This window comes from Mustelus asterias, chromosome 3 (genome assembly GCF_964213995.1).
Source record: "Mustelus asterias chromosome 3, sMusAst1.hap1.1, whole genome shotgun sequence".
NCBI lineage: Eukaryota > Metazoa > Chordata > Chondrichthyes > Carcharhiniformes > Triakidae > Mustelus > Mustelus asterias.
In genome coordinates this window covers 157,954,780-157,975,813 of record NC_135803.1, presented here as the reverse complement: position 1 = coordinate 157,975,813, position 21,034 = coordinate 157,954,780, and the positions used below count along the sequence as shown (strand labels likewise).

The following is a 21,034-nucleotide window of genomic DNA, read 5'->3' as shown; positions in this document are numbered from 1 at the left end:
TTCGATGGGCATGAACATCCCTGGTCCAGGCTGGTCCTGTTGGCCCACACACCGGGAGTTACCCACACTGTTGCTGATGAGTTGCTCTGTAACCCAGCTGACGGGGTTAGTCACAATGCCAGTTTTAAGCCACAGTTAGAAGCTCTGGGATTTAATCCACCAACAGGAAAAGGAATATAGACCAACTTCCTGTCAGTGCTCACTCTTAATCAATGTTCATGCCAGATATGGCCAGGTGAGTGCTGGCATTTTCTAGTAGCATTGATCTGGTTCAGGGTTGTGTAGAATAATGCGCGGACCCCGGAATATCCATAAACTAGACCCTGCTCCATCTGCGCAGTGACTGGCAGCTAAAACAGTGATACTTGGCCCTCCTATACTCATGAGTAAAGGATTAGTACCCAGGTGTGTGTTCATTTTCACTTTGTCCTCTCTTTTCTGGCCCCTTCTCCCCTCCGAAGGACATTGGCCACCCGCTTTAATCGGGGTCCATTCCACAGGGGCTGAGCACCCTCTGATACCTCAACCCCCAAAGTGGTTACTGACAACCTGTGGGAGCCTTGACACCCGACCGATGCCTGGGCCTGTGGTCCTGAACAGCTGAGCGACACTCTGAGAGCATTCGACCTGATCCAGCAGCTGAGGGTGAGGCAGTGATGGGTGACTGAAGAAGAGTGAATGGTTCTAATGGCTGGCTCCTGCTGCTGATCCGAACCATCCTGGCTTTTATATTTGCTTCACAGCTTCCCATCAATCTCCAGCTTCTGTTTGTCACCACTGACTGGACTCTAAAGCTTCCAGTGCAGGTTCCCACTGCGGATATCTGTCTATCCATGGGTGAGGTCCAACCACCCTGCCCTCCCTGAACCCCCCCCCACACCCCCACCCCAATAGTACTGGCCAGGTATCTGTAGCTGCCAGTCACTCATTCATAGCAAAGCTCACAACCATGACTGGCTGATGGACCCCACTGATTGGCTGCGGAGGGGGTTTGCGTGTCAGGAGTCAGAGGTCACTCTGTGAGTTCCACCAAGCACAGATACAAGAACAAAGTTGTTGATACCAGGGAGTTTGACCCCGTCTCACAGCAGAACTCCCTGCTGCTTGCGAAAATACCCAAAATGTTTTTTGTGGAGAAAAAAAAAGAAATGATTAAAGTGTATCTCCTGCGTTGCTAGGTTACCTGTAGCAGTTGTTGTGAAAACGATTGTAGCTGCCTAGTGCTGTAAGTGCTCCTAATCCAATCGCATATGAGAAAAAGATCTGGGTTCCTGCATCAATCCAAACCTTCAAGAGAAATCAAGTAAAATAAAACATTCTATAAAGGCAACAGCAGAATGCTTGGAAGTAAATGGGACCATCCATGGGGTTGAAGGGTTCAGATTAAAGAAACCTAAAGAATCCAACAACAACAACAACAAAGTACTTATTTCCGACAAACTGGATTAAATTAGAACAAAGAGGCTTTGCTCCTAGTTATTCCTCAACAGCACTTCACATCTTCACCAATAGCAAACTGGCCAATAGCAAAATATAAAAGAGGAAAGTTTTCAGCCGATGTCAATGATTTACAGGAAATTCTGCAGGAATCAGAGGGTGTGCGGGAAATTCACAAACAATAACTACACCGGGAGGAGGGTAAAAATTCATCTGTTACCTGAGCTTCACCAAGCTTCGACCAATCAGGTTTCAGATAGTAAATGATGCCATTCAAAGCTCCCGGAAGCGATACTCCATGAGCCAAGAGGATAATCAGCACGAGGTACGGGAACAAAGCAGTGAAGTAGACAACCTAGAAACACAGAGAGAAACAGAAGCATGGAGTCACCTCCTTGGCCTTCAAGAACAGGACAATCTTCACATGATCAATCTCTCACCTCCCATTTCCCTCAGAGGAAATTGTCTCCATCGCTCTCCCGGATAAAATTCTTTTGCTTCAAACATTTGATTCGATCACAACTCAACCTCCAACTCAAAGCGTTTACAAGAATTATGTCACCCAGTCTCGTGGTCTAACCTTTTTAACCATTGGGAACACAGCACACACTCTCTCAGGGAATTCCGCACTGTCAGAGGGTCAGTACTGAGGGAGTGCTGCACAGTCAGAGGGTCAGTACTGAGGGAGTGCTGCACTGTCAGAGGGTCAGTGCTGAGGGAGTGCTGCACAGTCAGAGGGTCAGTACTGAGGGAGTGCTGCACAGTCAGAGGGTCAGTACTGAGGGAGTGCTGCACTGTCAGAGGGTCAGTACTGAGGGAGTGCCGCACTGTCAGAGGGTCAGTACTGAGGGAGTGCTGCACAGTCAGAGGGTCAGTACTGAGGGAGTGCAGCACTGTCCGAGGGTCAGTACTGAGGGAGTGCCGCACTGTCAGAGGGTCAGTGCTGAGGGAATGCTGCACTGTCAGAGGATCAGTGCTGAGGGAGTGCCGCACTGTCAGAGGATCAGTACTGAGGGAGTGCTGCACTGTCAGAGGGTCAGTACTGAGGGAGTGCCGCACTGTCAGAGGGTCAGTACTGAGGGAGTGCCGCACTGTCAGAGGGTCAGTACTGAGGGAGTGCCGCACTGTCACAGGGTCAGTACTGAGGGAGTGCCGCACTGTCAGAGGGTCAGTACTGAGGGAGTGCCGCACTGTCAGAGGGTCAGTGCTGAGGGAGTGCTGCACTGTCAGAGGGTCAGTACTGAGGGAGTGCTGCACTGTCAGAGGGTCAGTACTGAGGGAGTGCTGCACTGTCAGCGGGTCAGTGCTGAGGGAGTGCTGCACTGTCAGAGGGTCAGTACTGAGGGAGTGCTGCACTGTCAGAGGGTCAGTGCTGAGGGAGTGCCACACTGTCAGAGGGTCAGTACTGAGGGAGTGCCGCACTGTCAGAGGGTCAGTGCTGAGGGAGTGCCGCACTGTCAGAGGGTCAGTACTGAGGGAGTGCCGCACTGTCAGAGGGTCAGTACTGAGGGAGTGCTGCACTGTCAGAGGGTCAGTACTGAGGGAGTGCCGCACTGTCAGAGGGTCAGTACTGAGGGAGTGCCGCACTGTCAGAGGGTCAGTACTGAGGGAGTGCCGCACTGTCAGAGGGTCAGTACTGAGGGAGTGCCGCACTGTCAGAGGGTCAGTACTGAGGGAGTGCCGCACTGTCAGAGGGTCAGTACTGAGGGAGTGCTGCACTGTCAGAGGGTCAGTACTGAGGGAGTGCCGCACTGTCAGAGGGTCAGTACTGAGGGAGTGCCGCACTGTCAGAGGGTCAGTACTGAGGGAGTGCCGCACTGTCAGAGGGTCAGTACTGAGGGTCACCACCACCAATCCCCATCCCCGTGGACTTTATGAGCTTAGGAAAATATAGATGTTAAGATATGAAGGATGAAGCAGTACAAGTCCCCAGACATGCCCTTCGGTGAAATGCCTGACCAGGAGGGGAGTACATTCTGCAGAGAATCATTTATTGATTATATTTCAGTTGAGGTCTGTGAGCTGGTGAATAACAAACATTTAAAATTGATGCAAGTTACATTTCAAAGGTGTATCTGCAGTGAGCGGGTCAGTGACTACTCAGTGTAGGATATTGCAACGGTAATTTGTTACGACACACTGGTATATACACCAGTATATACACCAGTATACACACCAGTATACACACCAGTACATACACCAGTTCATACACACCAGTATATACACCAGTATACACACCAGTATATACACCAGTACATACACCAGTATATACACCAGTATATACACTGGTATATACACCAGTATATACACCAGTATATACACCAGTATACACATCAGTATACACACCAGTATATACATCAGTATACACACCAGTATATACATCAGTATACACACCAGTATATCCATCAGTATACACACCAGTATATCCATCAGTATATACACCAGTATATACACCAGTATACACACCAGTACATACACCAGTTCATACACACCAGTATATACACCAGTATATACACCAGTATACACACCAGTATATACACCAGTATATACACCAGTATACACACCAGTACATACACCAGTTCATACACACCAGTATATACACCAGTATACACACCAGTATATCCATCAGTATACACACCAGTATATCCATCAGTATATACACCAGTATATACACCAGTATACACACCAGTACATACACCAGTTCATACACACCAGTATATACACCAGTATACACACCAGTACATACACCAGTTCATACACACCAGTATATCCATCAGTATACACACCAGTATATAGAACAGTACATACACCAATATCTACAGCAGTATATACACCAGTACATACACCAGTATATACACCAGTATACACACCAGTATATACACCAGTACATATACCAGTATACACACCAGTATATACACCAGCATACACACCAGTACATACACCAGTATATACACCAGTACATACACCAGTATATAACCAGTATATACACCGGTATATACACCAGTATATACACCAGTATACACACCAGTATATACACCAGTATACACACCAGTATATACACCAGTACATACACCAGTATATACACCAGTATATACACTGGTATATACACCAGTATATACACCAGTATATACACCAGTATACACATCAGTATACACACCAGTATATACATCAGTATACACACCAGTATATACATCAGTATACACACCGGTATACACACTAGTACATATACCGGTATATACACCAGTTTATAAAACAGTACATACACCAGTATATACACTGGTATATACACCAGCATACACACCAGTATATACACCAGCATACACACCAGTATATACATCAGTATGTGCACCTTTATATACACCAGCATATACACCGATATATAGACCGATATATACACCAGTATATAGAACAGTATATACACCAGTACATACACTGGTATATGCACCAGTATATACACCAGTACATATATCAGTTTATATACTAGCATATGCATCACCAATACACACACCAGTATATAGAATACTAGCTGGAAATCTGAAATAAGAACAGAAAATTGTTTGAAAAACTCAGCAGGTTTGACAGCCTCTGTGGATGGAGGAAGAGAGTTAAGGTTTTGTGTCTCTAAGAAGCGTCTTCAGAACTGTACATAAAAGACCAGAATAAGCTTCATTTGTGTAGCTAGGCAACTATCAACCAATGAGATAACCAGGATGCAAACTCTCTTCATGGAGACAAAGATGCCAATTGGAATTGGGATCAATAGATTTCTGTTGGGCAAAAGCCCGGGGATATGGAGCAACATGGTCACATGCAATCGAAGTAGAGTATCAGCTATCATCTAACGAAATAACAGAACAGGCTTGAGGGGCTGAATGGTCTACAGCTTTAATATTTTGAGGGATAGCAGAACTGTGGGGCAAGAGCTCCAATCACTGCTCTTGAGAGGACCTTTGAATGGAGGGAGGCTGAGTGGCAGGGGGGGGCTGCGGGAGGGTGGGGTGGGGGGGGGTGCGGGGGGGGGCAGGGGGGGTGCGGTGGGGGGGGGGGGGGTGCGGGGGCATCATGCTTCTCTTGGCCCACAAGCAGTGTGAGATAGGCAATTGTCGGTTACCCAAATCTGTCCACACCTTCTCTCGGCCTACAGGCTTCCCATAGGCTGGGAAATTCGGCTATCTGGGGTTTGACATATCAGGAAGACCAATGTGAGGCTCCATCTCTCGAAATATTTCAATAGAAGTTCAATCCTTGCAGCAGGTTGGCTGGCCCCTGACCCGCCTCCATTTCATCCAGAACTGGCCAGGCTGCTTTCAGGTTTGAGATTTTAAACAAATTTAGGTCTCATCCAATCCCAACCCAATCGTATTTGAGCGTTAAAATCCACGCTAATGTTAATCCATCTCTCCTTATTGCAAAGTTCCTTCACTTTATTTAATGATCTGATAATGTGTTAATGAAAATATCAGAATTAGAAGTTGATAAGAAATTAAAAGGGATAGGCAGTAATATATTGGCATGGATTGAGGATTGACTAACAGGCAGAAAACAGAGAGTAGGAATAAATGGGTCATTCTCACTCTGGCAGCCTGTGGCTAGTGGGGGACCACAATGATCAGTATTTGGGCCCCAGCTGTTCACAATATATTTCAATGATTTGGATGTGGGGACCAGGTGTAATATTTCCAAGTTCACAGATGATACAGAGCTAGGTGTGTTGTGAGGAAGATGTAAAGCGGTTACAGGAGGATTTGGACAGACTTAGTGAGTGGGCAAGAACATGGCAGATGGAATATAATGTGGAAAAATGTGAGTTAATTCACTTAGGCAGAAGGAACAGATGTGCAGAGTACTTCCTAAATGGTAAGAAATTAGAAAGTGTGGATGTACAAGGCGACCTGTGTGCCCTTGTCCATAAGTCACTGAAAGCTAACATGCAGGCGCAGCAAGCTATGAGGAAGGCGAATGGAATGTTAGCCTTTATCACAAGAGGATTTGAGTACAGGAGTAGAGGTCTTGCTTCAATTGTATAGGAGCTTTATTAGACTGCACCTGGAGCAGTGGGTGCAGTTGTGATCCCCGTATCACAGAAAGAATATTATTGCCGTAGGAGGAGTGCAACAAAGTTCACCAGACTTGTTCCAAGGGTGGTGGGACTGTCTTATAAAGGGAGAATGGACAAACTGGGCCTGTTTTCTCTGGAGTTTCAAAGAATGAGAGGTGATCTCATTGAAACATACAAAATACTTAAAGGACCAGACAGGGTAGATGTGGGTAAGATGTTGCCCCATAGTTGGAGAGTCTAGAATCAGTCGACACAATTTCAGAATAAAGGGGTTACCGCTTAGGGCCAAGGTGAGGAGACATTTTATCACTCAAAGGGTTGTGAATCTTTGGAATTCCCCATCCCAGAGGGTTGGGGATGCTCCATCACTGAATATATTTAAGGCTGGGATAAAGAGAATTTTTTGGTCTCTCAAGGAATATTGGGATATGGGGAGTGGGCGGGGAAGTGGAGCTGAAACCCAAGATCAGCCATGATGGTATTAAATGGTGGAGCAGGCTTGATGGGCCGAATGGTCTCCTCCTGATTCTATTTCCTGCGTTCTGGTTTTCTCCTGAGGGCAAAGGTCAGTAACTAACCAAAGGTAGGCATCGCAGAGAAAGAAATTGAGGGGATTTTTAAAAATTAATTCATGGGATATGGGCGTCGCTGGCTGGACCAGCGTTTATTAGCCCTCTCTAATTACCCTGGAACTGAGAGGCTCACTTGGCCATTTTAGAGGGCAGTTGAGAGTCAACCATATTACTGTGGATTTGGAGTCACATGTAGGCCAGACCGGGTAAGGACGACAGATTTCCTTCCCGAAAGGACATGTGCTCTAATTTTGTTTTCTAACCACCTGTGTAGAATCTGACCAAAATCCTTCTGAAAATCCAAATACACCACATCCACTGCTTCCCCCTTATGTATTCTACTAGTTACATCCTATACACAGTGGTTAGCACTGGTGTCCCCACAGCACCAGGGACCTGGGTTCAATTCTGGACGTGGGTGATTGTCTGTGTAGAGTTTGCACACACTCCTCGTGTGTCCGTTGGTTTTCTCCAGATGCTCTGATTTCCTCACACATTCCAAAGGTGTGCAGATTAAGTCGATTGGCCATGTTAAATTGCCCCTAATGTCCGAAGATGTGTAGATTGGGGGGTAAATATCAGGGATAGGGCAGAGAGTTGGTCCAGACTCGATAAGGATTCTATGATGCTCAAAAAATACCATCAGGGATGTCAACATGCGAAGACGCTTGTCTGGAGTATTATCAATAGCACAGACTGAATGGGCAGAATGGCTTCTTTCTGTGCTGTGAATAGAGTGTGATTTGATGCAAAGTTCCACCCCTGACATTAACGCAGACAGATGATCATTGGCTCTGGGAGAATTGGGACAGAGTTCAGCAATAACACTGAATCAGGAACTGAGTTTACTCCTGATCCTGATCCAATAATCCTCCCGTAAAGTGGGTGTGTCGGTGATGAGGATCAGTCTGATTGTGGGACAGAATGAAATAACAAACAGAGGCTGGCTCAATGTGATTCTGAGTCAGAGACGGATAAAATGTTCTCTGTGTTACCACGTGGTGAGGCTGCAGAACTGCAAACTTCTATTTTGATGTAACAATCAGCACAGTAAATGATCCTTTCCCCAACTCTCTGACCTTCCGAGACTTCAATATCACTGCCCGCTCACACCAAAGAACCTGATATTGCCGATGAGAAACATCAGAATATATCATCACAGAAAGTTAATGAAGCAACTCACAGATCATCAGGATAACCTTTCCTGATGGACACCACAGCTGCTCAGGAGAGTGTGAAAGTCACAGCCAACAAATATATCTCTGTGGCTCAGACGCACACCCAGCACTCAGATAAAGAGTCATAGATTCAAATGCCGCACTGTCAGTGGGTCATTGCTGAGGGAGTGCCGCACTGTCAGAGGGTCATTGCTGAGGGAGTGCCGCACTGTCAGAGGGTCAGTACTGAGGGAGTGCTGCACTGTCAGAGGGTCAGTGCTGAGGGAGTGCTGCACTGTCAGAGGGTCAGTACTGAGGGAGTACCGCACTGTCAGAGGGTCAGTACTGAGAGAGTGCTGCACTGTCAGAGGGTCAGTGCTGCACTGTCAGATGGTCAGTACTGAGGGAGTGCCGCACTGTCAGAGGGTCAGTACTGAGGGAGTGCCGCACTGTCAGAGGGTCAGTACTGAGGGAGTGCCGCACTGTCAGAGGGTCAGTACTGAGGAAGTGTTGCACTGTCAGAGGGTCAGTACTGAGGGAATGCTGCACTGTCAGAGGGTCAGTACTGAGGGAGTGCCGCACAGGAGGGGACATGAGAAGTCATTGGCGGGTAGGATCAAGGAAAACCCTAAAGCTTTCTATCGGTATGTCAGGAATAAAAGAATGACTAGGGTAAGATTAGGGCCAGTCAAGGACAGTAGTGGGAAGTTGTGCGTGGAGTCTGAAGAGATAGGAGAGGCACTAAATGAATATTTTTCGTCGGTATTCACACTGGAGAGGGACAGTGTTGTCGAGGGGAGTACTGAGATGCAGGCTGTTGGACTGGATGGGATTGATGTTCATAAGGAGGAGGTGTTAGCAATTCTGGAAAGGGTAAAAATAGATAAATCCCCTGGTCCGGATGGGATTTATCCTAGGATTCTCTGGGAGGCTGGAGAGGAGATTGCAGAGCCTTTGGCTTTGATCTTTGTGTCGTCATTGTCTACAGGAACAGTGCCAGAAGACTGGAGGATAGCAAATGTTGTCCCCTTGTTCAAGAAGGGGAGTAGGGACAACCCTGGTAATTATAGACCGGTGAGCCTTACTTCTGTTGTGGGCAAAGTTTTGGAAAGGATTATAAGAGATAGGATTTATAATCACCTAGAAAGGAATAATTTGATTAGGGATAGTCAGCACGGTTTTGTGAAGGGTAGGTCGTGCCTCACAAACCTTATTGAGTTCTTTGAGAAGGTGACCAAAGAGGTGGATGAGGGTAAAGCAGTTGATGTCGTGTATATGGATTTCAGCAAAGCGTTTGATAAGGTTCCCCATGGTAAGCTTTTGCAGAAAATACAGACACATGGGATTGAGGGTGATTTAGTGGTTTGGATCAGGAATTGGCTAGCTGTAAGAAAATAAAGGCTGGTGGTTGATGGGAAATATTCATCCTGGAGTTCAGTTACTAGTGGTGTACCGCAAGGATCTGTTTTGGGGCCACTGCTGTTTGTCATTTTTATTAATGACCTGGATGAGGGCTGGAAGGATGGATTAGTAAATTTGCGGATGACACTAAAGTCGGTGGAGTTGTGGACAGTGCGGAGGGAAGTGGCAGGTTACAGAGGGACATAGATAAGCTGCAGAGCTGGGCTGAGAGGTGGCAAATGGAGTTTAATGCGGAAAAGTGTGAGGTGATTCACTTTGGAAGGAGTAACAGGAATACAGAGTACTGGGCTAATGGTAAGATACTTGGTAGTGTGGATGAACAGAGGGATCTGGGTGTCCATGTGCATAGATCCCTGAAAGTTGGCACCCAGGTTGATAGGGTTGTTAAGAAGGCGTACAGTGTGTTAGCTTTTATTGGTAGAGGGATTGAGTTTCGGAGCCAGGAGGTCATGCTGCAACTGTACAAAACTCTGGTGCGGCCGCATTTGGAGTATTGCATACAGTTCTGGTCACCATATTGTAGGAAAGATGTGGAAGTGTTGGAAAGGGTGCAGAGGAGATTTACCAGGATGTTGCCTGGTATGGTGGGAAAATCGTATGAGGAAAGGCTGAGGGGCTTGAGGTTGTTTTCGTTAGAGAGAAGAAGGTTAAGAGTTGACTTAATAGAGGGATACAAGATGATCAGAGGATTAGATAGGGTGCCACACTGTCAGTGGGTCAGTACTGAGGGAGTGCCGCACTGTCAGAGGGTCAGTACTGAGGGAGTGCCACACTGTCAGATGATCAGTACTGAGGGAGTGCTGCACTGTCAGAGGGTCAGTACTGAGGGAGTGCCACACTGTCAGTGGGTCAGTACTGAGGGAGTGCCGCACTGTCAGAGGGTCAGTACTGAGCGAGTGCCGCACTGTCAGAGGGTCAGTACTGAGGGAGCGCCGCACTGTCAGAGGGTCAGTACTGACGGAGTGCCGCACTGTCAGAGGGTCAGTACTGAGAGAGTGCCGCACTGTCAGAGGGTCAGTACTGAGGGAGTGCCGCACTGTCAGAGGGTCAGTACTGAGGGAGCGCCGCACTGTCAGAGGGTCAGTACTGAGGGAGTGCCGCACTGTCAGAGGGTCAGTACCCAGGAAGCGTTCCTCTGTTAAAGACAGCGGGAGGGAGAAAACAGTGAATTGCAGATTGTTTAGCCTGGCATCAGTAGTAGAGAAAATGTGAGAATGTATTATTAGGGACATGATAACAGGATATTTTGAAAGTATGAATGGGATTAGACAACGTCAGCATCGATTAATGAATGGTGTGACAATACTGTGCATTTCAGAAATGTATTGTCATGTTTCTGTGCTGAATGTGTTAACTCGTCCCTTCCATTCTATTGGAGCTGTTCATCTCTGGATGCAGCGGCACTGGTCACTGCAGCAGCATAACTCAGCTTAATTGCTCCAATGTTTGTTTAATCTGAATTAATGCAGCGTTCTGTTGTTTTGTGTTTTCCCTTGGGATATTGCAGAGATTAGGTTGATTGACTGGTAAGGTCATGCGATTGGGTGCTGCTAGGATTTCACAGAGAACTGAAGGCAGTCTGCTTTTGGGGATCTTTAGAGAGAGACTACTTTCTCTGTATATCTTGCTCTGTCTGAAGTGGAGACTGGAATCGTCCTTTTTCTCTGAGATTCCACTGTTTGGGGGTGGAGCTTTCTCTGGAAGTTGCTACATGAGAATGAGAAGACAGGTTTCTGTCTGGATCACTCTCTGGAAGTGTCAAAAGGCTGGAAATCTAGGACCTATGTAAGCATCTTTGGTTTCTGTGCTAACTGGTTTTAAAGAAGTGATTCTTGTTTGTGGGGGATACTGCTAAACTGGAACAATAGCGATAGCTAGCTGATAAGAATTATACTTTGTCATGTTTAAGTATTTTAATTGGTAAAAGTTATGCTAATTCTATTTGTTATATCCTAATTGTTTTTAAATAAAGTTTGTTTTGATCAAAGGATTCTATGATTCTAGTGGGTCACTGGAATCAAACACCTTCTGATCACCCTAATGCACAAATCAAATGTAAAAACTGAGGGTCAAGGCAAACTTCATAATAAAGTTTGGAGTTTTTGATCTGGTCCTTAACAAATTGGAGGCTCTTTGTGGGATTAAAATCTACATTCCTTGTCTGGTTTGGAATTATTGGATTCAAAGAGAGTGAGTGGTGAGTTTATTTGTGTTTTCTTTTCATGTCTTGCATTCGGGAGTGCCTTGTGGAATAATGGCTCTTTCAGAGGCTAAAAGTTTCCTGGGGGTGGAAGAAGTCACTCAGGGTGGTTCGCAAAAGGTGATTAAAACAAAGCTATTGGAATGGGCAAACTAGCTGCAGTTGCCATTACCTGAGAGGGGTGAGGAAGGCGGAGAGAATTCCTGTGATAGCTCAGCAATTAAAAGTGCCAGAAACATATTCAGAATCATTGGAAATGGCTAGAATTCAATTACAAATGAAACAGCTGGAATTAGAAGCAAAAGCAAGAGAGAGATAGAGAAAGAGAGGAACAAAAAGCAAAATAATTGAAACTGCTTGAATTACTGGCAAGGGAAAAAGGAAGGAAAAATAGTCCTGGAGGAACAAAAAGTAAAAGAGAGATAGGGTAAAACATGGAGAAGTTGAACTTCTGAAACTGGAACTGAAAAATGAATGTCTGCGTAAACTGGCAGAGGTAAAGTTCAAGTCGGGGAATAGTGATAAGGATAGTAAGCAACCCAACGTAGTCAAAGGCTAGGTGGGATCTGTTTAAATAATCTCCAAGCATCACCAAGGTTTGATGAGAAGGATGTAGAAGCCTTTTTCATTTCATTTGAGAAAGTGGCTAAACAAATTAAATGGCCACAGACCATAGGGTATTATTGATTCAAAGTTGGTAGGTAGATGGCAGATGGAGTTCAATCCAGATAAATGCGGAGTGATGCATTTTGGCAGAACCAAGGAGAGGGGCCATGTTTTTGAGGAAGAGAAGGTGTTACAGGCTAATAGGCTGGAGGAAATAGATGTTCGGAGGGAGGATGTCCTGGCAGTTTTGAATAAACTGAAGGTCGATAAGTCCCCTGGGCCTGATGAAATGCATCCTAGGATTCATTGGGAGGCAAGGGATGAGATTGCAGAGCCTTTGGCTTTGATCTTTGGGTCCTCGCTGTGCGCGGGACTGGAGGATGGCGAATGTTGTTCCTCTGTTTAAGAAAGGGAATAGAAATGACCCTGGTAATTATAGACCGGTTAGTCTTACTTCGGTGGTTGGTAAATTGATGGAAAAGGTCCTTGGGGATGGGATTTACGACCATTTAGAAAGATGCGGATTAATCCGGGATAGTCAGCACAGATTCGTGAAGGGCAAGTCGTGCCTCACAAATTTGATAGAATCTTTTGAGGAGGTAACTAAGTGTATTGATGAAGGTAGGGCAGTTGATGTCATATACATGGATTTTAGTAAGGCCTTTGATAAGGTCCCCCATGGTCGGCTTATGATGAAAGTGAGGAGGTGTGGGATAGAGGGAAAGTTGGCCGATTGGATAAGTAACTGGCGGTCTGATCGAAGACAGAGGGTGGTGGTGGATGGAAAATTTTCGGATTGGAGGCAGGTTGCTAGCGGAGTGCCACAGGGATCAGTGCTTGGTCCTCTGCTCTTTGTGATTTTTATTAATGACTTAGAGGAGGGGGCTGAAGGGTGGATCAGTAAATTTGCTGATGACACCAAGATTGGTGGAGTAGTGGATGAGGTGGAGGGCTGTTGTAGGCTGCAAAGAGACATAGATAGGATGCAAAGCTGGGCTGAAAAATGGCAAATGAAGTTTAACCCTGATAAATGTGAGGTGATTAATTTTGGTAGGACTAATTTAAATGTGGATTACAGGGTCAAAGGTAGGGTTCTGAAGATGTGGAGGAACAGAGAGATCTTGGGGTCCATATCCACAGATCTCTAAAGGTTGCCACTCAAGTGGATAGAGCTGTGAAGAAGGCCTATAGTGTGTTAACTTTTATTAACGGGGGTTGGAGTTTAAGAGCCGTGGGGTTATGCTGCAACTGTACAGGGCCTTGGTGAGACCACATTTGGAATATTGTGTGCAGTTCTGGTCACCTCAGTATAAGAAGGATGTGGAAGCGCTGGAAAGAGTGCAGAGGAGATTTACCAGGATGCTGCCTGGTTTGGAGGGTAGGTCTTATGAGGAAAGGTTGAGGGAGCTAGGGCTGTTCTCTCTGGAGCGGAGGAGGCTGAGGGGAGACTTTATTAATAGAGGTTTATAAAATGATGAAGGGGATAGATAGAGTGAACGTTCAAAGACTATTTCCTCGGGTGGATGGAGCTATTACCAGGGGGCATACCTATAGGGTTCGTGGTGGGAGATACAGGAAGGATATCAGAGGTAGGTTCTTTACGCAGAGAGTGGTTGGGGTGTGGAATGGACTGCCTGCAGTGATAGTGGAGTCAGACACTTTAGGAACATTTAAGCGGTTATTGGATAGGCACATGGAGCACACCAGGATGATAGGGAGTGGGATAGCTTGATCTTGGTTTCAGATAAAGCTCGGCACAACATCGTGGGCCGAAGGGCCTGTTCTGTGCTGTACTGTTCTATGTTCTATGTAACCATAAAGGGTGTCGATACGCAGAGGGACCTGGATGTGCAAGTCCACAGATCCTTGAAGGTGACGTCACAGGTGGCGAAGGTAGTGAATAAGGCATATGGCATGCTTGCCTTTATAGGACGGGGCATAGGACGGGGCATAGAGTATAAAAGTTGGGGTCTGATGTTGCAGTTGTATAGAACGTTGGTTCAGCCGCATTTGGAATACTGCGCCCAGTTCTGGTCGCCACACTACCGGAAGGATGTGGAGGCTTTAGAGAGAGTACAGAGGAGGTTGACCAGGATGTTGCCTGGTATGGAAGGGCTTAGTTATGAGGAGAGATTGGGTAAACTGGGGTCGTTCTCACTGGAAAGACGGAGGATGAGGGGTGACCTAATAGAGGTGTATAAAATTATGAAAGGCATAGATAGGGTGAACGGTGGGAAGCTTTTTCCCAGATCGGTGGTGACGTTCACGAGGGGTCATAGGTTCAAGGTGAAGGGGGGGGGGGGTTTAACACAGATATCAGAAGGACGTATTTTACACAGAGGGTGGTGGGGGCCTGGAATGCGCTGCTGGGCAAGGTGGTGGAGGCGGACACACTGGAAACGTTTAAGACTTATCTCGATAGCCACATGAACGGAATGGGAATGGAGGGATACAAAAGAATGGTCTAGTTTGGACCAAGGAGCGGCGCGGGCTTGGAGGGCCGAAGGGCCTGTTCCTGTGCTGTATTGTTCTTTGTTCTTTGTAGAGCGAGTGAAGTGTTTGCATCACTATCAGAGAAGGTATCTGGGGATTATGATGAGGCTAAAAAAGCCATTTTAAGTGCATATGAACTAGTGCCAGAAGCCTACAAACAATGGTTTAGAAATCTAAGGAAAGAACCTGGTCAAACATAGAGAGAATTTGAAAGGATCAAGCAAAGTAATTTTGACAGGTGGATATGGGCTTTGAAAATAGACCAGACGTATGAAGCTCTTAGAGGAACAGTTATTTTGGAAGAGTTTAAAAATTCACTTGCGAATGTAGTGAGAACTCTTATAGAACGGCAGAGGGTTAAAACTGTGAGGCTGGCAGCAGAAATGGCAGATGATTATGAATTAGTTCATAAATCAAAGTTTGGTTTCTGACATCAATTTCAGCCGGTAAGGGATCTGAATTGGGGAAAGAGAAAACCTCAGGTCGTAATGGTAAAGGAGGTCTTGTGGGAGATAATAAAGACCATGTATCTCAGGTTACAAAGGAAATACAGGAGGGTGGAAGAGAAATGAAAAGCCTCAGCTGTTTTCACTGTCATAAAATTAGGCCAAGCAAAGTTGCAGTGTTGGTGGTTTTAAGAAAAGCACTGGGAAGATTGATGTGGTAAACAGGGTAAGCAGGTGAGGTTTGTTAAAGTGGCAAAGGAAACACCAGCTGAAGCTAAAGAGATGCAAAAGAATGTACACCTGGTCAGGGGCTGATTGATAAGAAAGTGCCTCTTTAAAGAATTTACTTGCGTGGGTAAAGTTTACTCATGTGTACCAGGAGGAATAGGTAAAGAGGTTAAAATTTTAAGAGATACAGGAGTAAGTCAATCTTTGATGGTAAGAGATGAGGAGTTTTGTAGTTTTGAAACAGCATTGATAGAAAATGTGGTAAAATGTGGATTTCCGAGTGAGAAGAGGAGTGTTCCATTATACAAGGTGATGTTGGAGAGTCCAGTGAAGAGTGGTGAAGGGGTAGTAGGAGTAATAGAGATATTATTTGATCCAGGAATACAGTTTATCTTGGGTAATGATATAGCTGGATCACAGGTGGGAGTGATGCCTACTGTGGTTGAAAAGCCAGTGGAAAATCAAACCACTGAGTTGTTAAGGTATGCATATCCTGGGATTTTTCCTGATTGTGTAGTAACAAGGTCACAAAGCCATAGGTTAAGACAAGAGGAGAAATCAAAAAGTGAAGATAACAAAGACTCGGGTTACAAAGGAAGAAAAGGAAACTGAAGCTCATTAATCAGGAACAATTTTTGATCAGATAGTTGAGAAAGAACAATAACAGGTGGAGGATGAGGTGGATATTTTTAGTTTGGGAAAGTTGGCAGAGTTACAACAGAGAGATCAGAAAGCGTACACAGAATCTCAGATATACCAGAATGTTACTACATTAAAAATGATGTCTTGGAGAGGAAATGGAGACCTTTGTATATTCAGGGGGATGAAAATGGGAGGAAGTTCACCAAGTGGTATTGCTGGTCGGGTATAGAAAGGAGATGTTGCGAGGAGCACATGAGGCACCAGTCGAAGGTCATTGGGGAGTCAGAAAATTCAAGCTAAAATACAAAAACATTTTTATTGGCCTGGACTGCATAAAGATGCGGTTAAATTTTGTCGGTCATGTCACACGTGAAGTGATAGGGAAACCTCAAACAATGATATAACCAGCACCTTAATACCCATTCCAACACATGACTGACAACATTTAACCACATCTTTATGCAGTCCAGACCAACAAAAGAAATACAGGAGGTCTTGATTGATACCATCGGACCCCTCCCTAAAATGAAAAGTTAGAACCAATGTTTATTGACCACAATAGATGTAGATTTGCAGAGGCCATTCTATTATACAATATTACAGCTAAAAAGATTGTAGAGGAATTACCTAAATTTTTTACTAGATATGAACCACCCACAGAAATACAATCAGATCAAGGATCAAATTTTATATCGAAGTTATTCAAGGAGGTTATGGATAGCTTAGGAGTAAAACAATTTAAATCAACTACGTACCATCCAGAATCGCAGGCAGCATTACAGCGGTGGCATCAAACTTTAAAGACAATATTGAGAGCTTATTGTCAAGATTATCTGGAAGATTGGGATAAAGGAATTCCATTTGTACTTTTTGCAATTCGGGTGCACCTGATGAATCAACTAAATTCAGACCACTTCAATTGATTTTTGGTCATGAGGTAAGAGGACCAATTAAATTAAATAACGCGAAATTGGTGAGTCAGCATTCTGAGACTACGTTATTGGACTATGTGTCAAAATGTAGGGAGAGATTAAACAGAGCAGGTGAATTGGCTGGACAGCGTTTAAAAGTGGCACAGTGTGTGATAAACAGGAAGCACATAAGAAATCAAAAAAATTGACATTTTGCTAGTGGGGATAAAGTTTGAGTATTGCTACCAGTGGCAGGTGAACCTTTAAAAGCAAGATTTAGTGGGCCTTATCAAATTGAAAGGAAATTGAGTGAGGTGAATTATTTGATAAAAATGCCAGATAGAAGGAAAAGTCATCGAGTGCATCATGTGAATATGCTCAAATGGTTTGTTAAAAGGGAAGGAAAGCAGAAGGATGACGTGTTAATGGTTACAACTCAGAAGAACCAAATCCAGATGATTCTGAATTTGTCGTTCCTCAAATTAAATTGGATAATGAGGATATTATTAAAAATTTGAATAAATTATTGAGTTACATTCCTGAGGAAAATCAAAATGGCCTGAGTTATTAAAATCACACGGAGAGAAATGTGGGAACAGGCTGGGAAATACTAAAATAATTGTGAATGAGGTAGTTGTAGAAAATTCTGTTCCAATTGAGCAATATCGTTGTAGATATCATCCTCTGAACTTGGCAGAGGTTCAGAAGGAGAAGCAGATGTTTATTTGCTTTGAGATGCAAGAGCCGAAAGTCTTGCTCAATCGTGTAAAACTGGTGAAGGTGGAGAAGGAGAACCAGTTAGTGTACAATGATGTGAGTAAAGACATTGAGCAGGTGCGGAGACAGGTACAAGACAAATTGACTGAATTGGAACCTATCCCTGAGTTGTTGAAATTGCCTGAATATAAATTGCAGGATTGTCAGAAACAGCTCATCATCTGTACGAAGAGAGGAATGTTGATACAGTAAGTCACGTGTGATCTCAAAATGGAGAGTGAGGAACAGAAATAGTTACTACCGCAGATTAAAGGATTTAAATTGTTTTATTCCTTAACTATCCATAACCTCCTTGAATAACTTTGGTGTAAAATTTGATCCTTGATCTGATTGTACTTCTGTGGGTAGACCGTATCTCATAAAGAATTGAAGTAATTCCTCTACAATCCTTTTAGCGTAATATTGCATAATGGAAAGGCCTCTGGAAATCTAGAAGGACACCTCCATTATGGTCAATAGATATTGATTCCCACTTCTCGTTTTGATGTTTTGGGACTCTGAAGATTCAAAGAACTGGTTGGTCTCAGCAAAGGAAAGTAAAAAGCAAACATGGCGTGGTTTGTGCCAATTTGTATCCAATGTAGCATTTTATCCCCCTGATCCTGCCTAGCTCTCTGAGGACATTACCAGAGTTAATCTATAATAATATCGACGAAATTGAGCTCAGACTTGGAAACAAAGCAGGATTAAAGTTTAAAGTTTATTTATTTATTAGTGTCACAAATAGGCTTACATTAACACTGCAATGAAGTTACTGTGAAAATCCCCTAGTCGCTACACTCCGGCGCCTGTTCAGGTACACCGAGGGAGAATTTAGCACAGCCAATGCGTCTAACCAGTATGGCTTTTAGACTGTGGGTGGAAACCCACACAGACATGAGGAAAACATGCAAACTCCACACAGACAGTCACCCAAGCTGGGAATCGAACCCAGGTCCCTGGCCCTGTGAGGCAGCAGCACCTACCACCGTGGATTGAGAATTGAAGGGGGCTTTTGGAAAGGAAAAAGGAGGAAATGAGTCAAAAGAAGAAAGACTTTTCAATGATGGAAGAACTGAAATGGACTGTACTACTGTTATATTTTCATGTTTAGATTTAATAAAATGGGTGTATATATTGTAGAATACTAATAGTGTGAAACTAGAGGTTTTGAAAAATGAAGCCATCTTTGAATGTTAATTGTTCATGTTTTTTCTTAAGGGGAGATGTGATGATAGTGTGCCTTTAAGAAATGTATTTTAGTCAGGTTTCTGTGCTGAATGTGTTTACTAATCTCTTCCGTATTAGCACAGCTATTTTGTCTGGATCCAGCAGTACTGGATTGCTTTTGCTGCAGCATAATTGATCTTAATTGATACAATGTTTGTTTTGATCTGAACTAATGCAGAGTTCTGTTGTTTTGTGTTTTCCCCTGGGATATTGCAGAGTAAGCTTGATTAGGTTGATTGACTAGTATGGTCATATGACTGGGTACAGCTCAGCTTTCACAGAGAACTTAAGGCAATCTGCTTTTGTGATTTTTACAGAGAGGTTGCTCTCTTTGTCTCTCTTGGTCAGTCTGAAGTGGAGACTGGCATCTACCTTTTTTCTCTGAGATTCCACTGTTTGGGGGTGGAGCTTTCTCTCGAAGTTGCTGTGTGAGAATTAGAATACAGTAAGAAGTTTAACAACACCAGGTTAAAGTCCAACAGGTTTATTTGGTAGCAAAAGCCACACAAGCTTTCGGAGCTGCAAGCCCCTTCTTCAGGTGAGTGGGAATTCTGTTCACAAAACAGAACAGAATTCCCACTCACCTGAAGAAGGGGCTTGCAGCTCCGAAAGCTTGTGTGGCTTTTGCTACCAAATAAACCTGTTGGACTTTAACCTGGTGTTGTTAAACTTCTTACTGTGTTTACCCCAGTCCAACGCCGGCATCTCCACATCATGAGAATTAGAAGACAGGTTTCTGATTGGAATATTCTCCAGAAGTGTCAAAAGGCTGGAAATCTGGCACCCACTTCAGCATCTTTGGTTTCTGAGCTCACTGGTTCTAAAGAAGGGATTTATGTCTATGGGAGATACTGCTAAATTGGAACAATAGCGATAGCTAGCTGTTAAGAATTATATTTTGTCATGTTTAAGTATTTTAATTGGTAAAAGTTATGCTAATTCTTTGTGTTACATTCTAACTGTGTCCTTAAATAAAGTTTGCTTTGATCAAAGCTTCCTAGTGGGTCACTTTAATCATACCTGCAGTGAAATACTTTATACTCAATCGTGCTCAAATCAAATGTAAAACTTAGGGTCTAGGCTAACTTCCCAATATACCTTGGAGTTTCTGGTCTGGTCCTGAACAAAGGGAAATCATGGATAGTATAATAATTCTGGTTCACCAGTTAGGTAAATAACAACTGTAATGTTTATTTGCATGTAACTATATACAGAGGCTTACAGCCTCATGGCTCGCAGTCAACCCCAGGATTACACTCTTACAGGAGGGCAATCCCCCCCCTGGTGCCTGATTGGTATCCCCGGTCACATGACCTCCTCAGCAGGTCGTCCCATAAAAGGGATAAACACCACATCCCTCCCCCATAAGCTCTTTTACACATCGATAATAATTAAGTTACTCAGTCCCCAATAATTAGAACATTAAACACATGGATGCAGTCCATTGTAAATGGGGTTTTTCTGATTTCTAGTGGGTGGTGTAACTCCTCTGTGGGCGGTGCTTCCACTGGGGTGTTTTCTGCAGAAACCACTACACCAGGTTCATCTCAGCTATCCGGTAACTCAGCTTCACCCATTTCCATGGGGACGACAGACTCGCCTGTCACAGGCTGACCCCAGGTTCACTGCTTGGGTAGTCATTGGTAAAGTGGTTTCAGGCGGCAGCACTGACTGCTGGGACGTGCTTGTCAATGGTCTACGTGCTTCCGGATGATTCTTCTTTGTATGTCCACTTCATAAGACAAAGGTCCAGTTTATGATATAAGATCTTCAACTCGAGCCATTTCCAAAATTTCTGACACACGACTTCTTCCACTGAACACGGCCTTGCTAATTTGCCTGAATCATGACTTGTCTTCTGACTGCACTGAGTGG

General features: G+C 44.4%; 1 protein-coding gene across 1 annotated transcript in view; it reads right to left on the bottom strand.

Moving 5' to 3' along the window:
- Positions 1-21,034, bottom strand: part of LOC144491764 (sodium- and chloride-dependent creatine transporter 1-like) — a 179,363-nt gene that overhangs the window by 32,111 nt on the left and 126,218 nt on the right. The window contains exons 6-7 of the mRNA XM_078210022.1: positions 1,658-1,792; positions 1,184-1,287 (exon numbers count right to left, since the gene is read on the bottom strand). Coding sequence (XP_078066148.1) covers positions 1,184-1,287; positions 1,658-1,792 — 239 coding nt within the window. The remainder of the gene's footprint in view (positions 1-1,183; positions 1,288-1,657; positions 1,793-21,034) is intronic.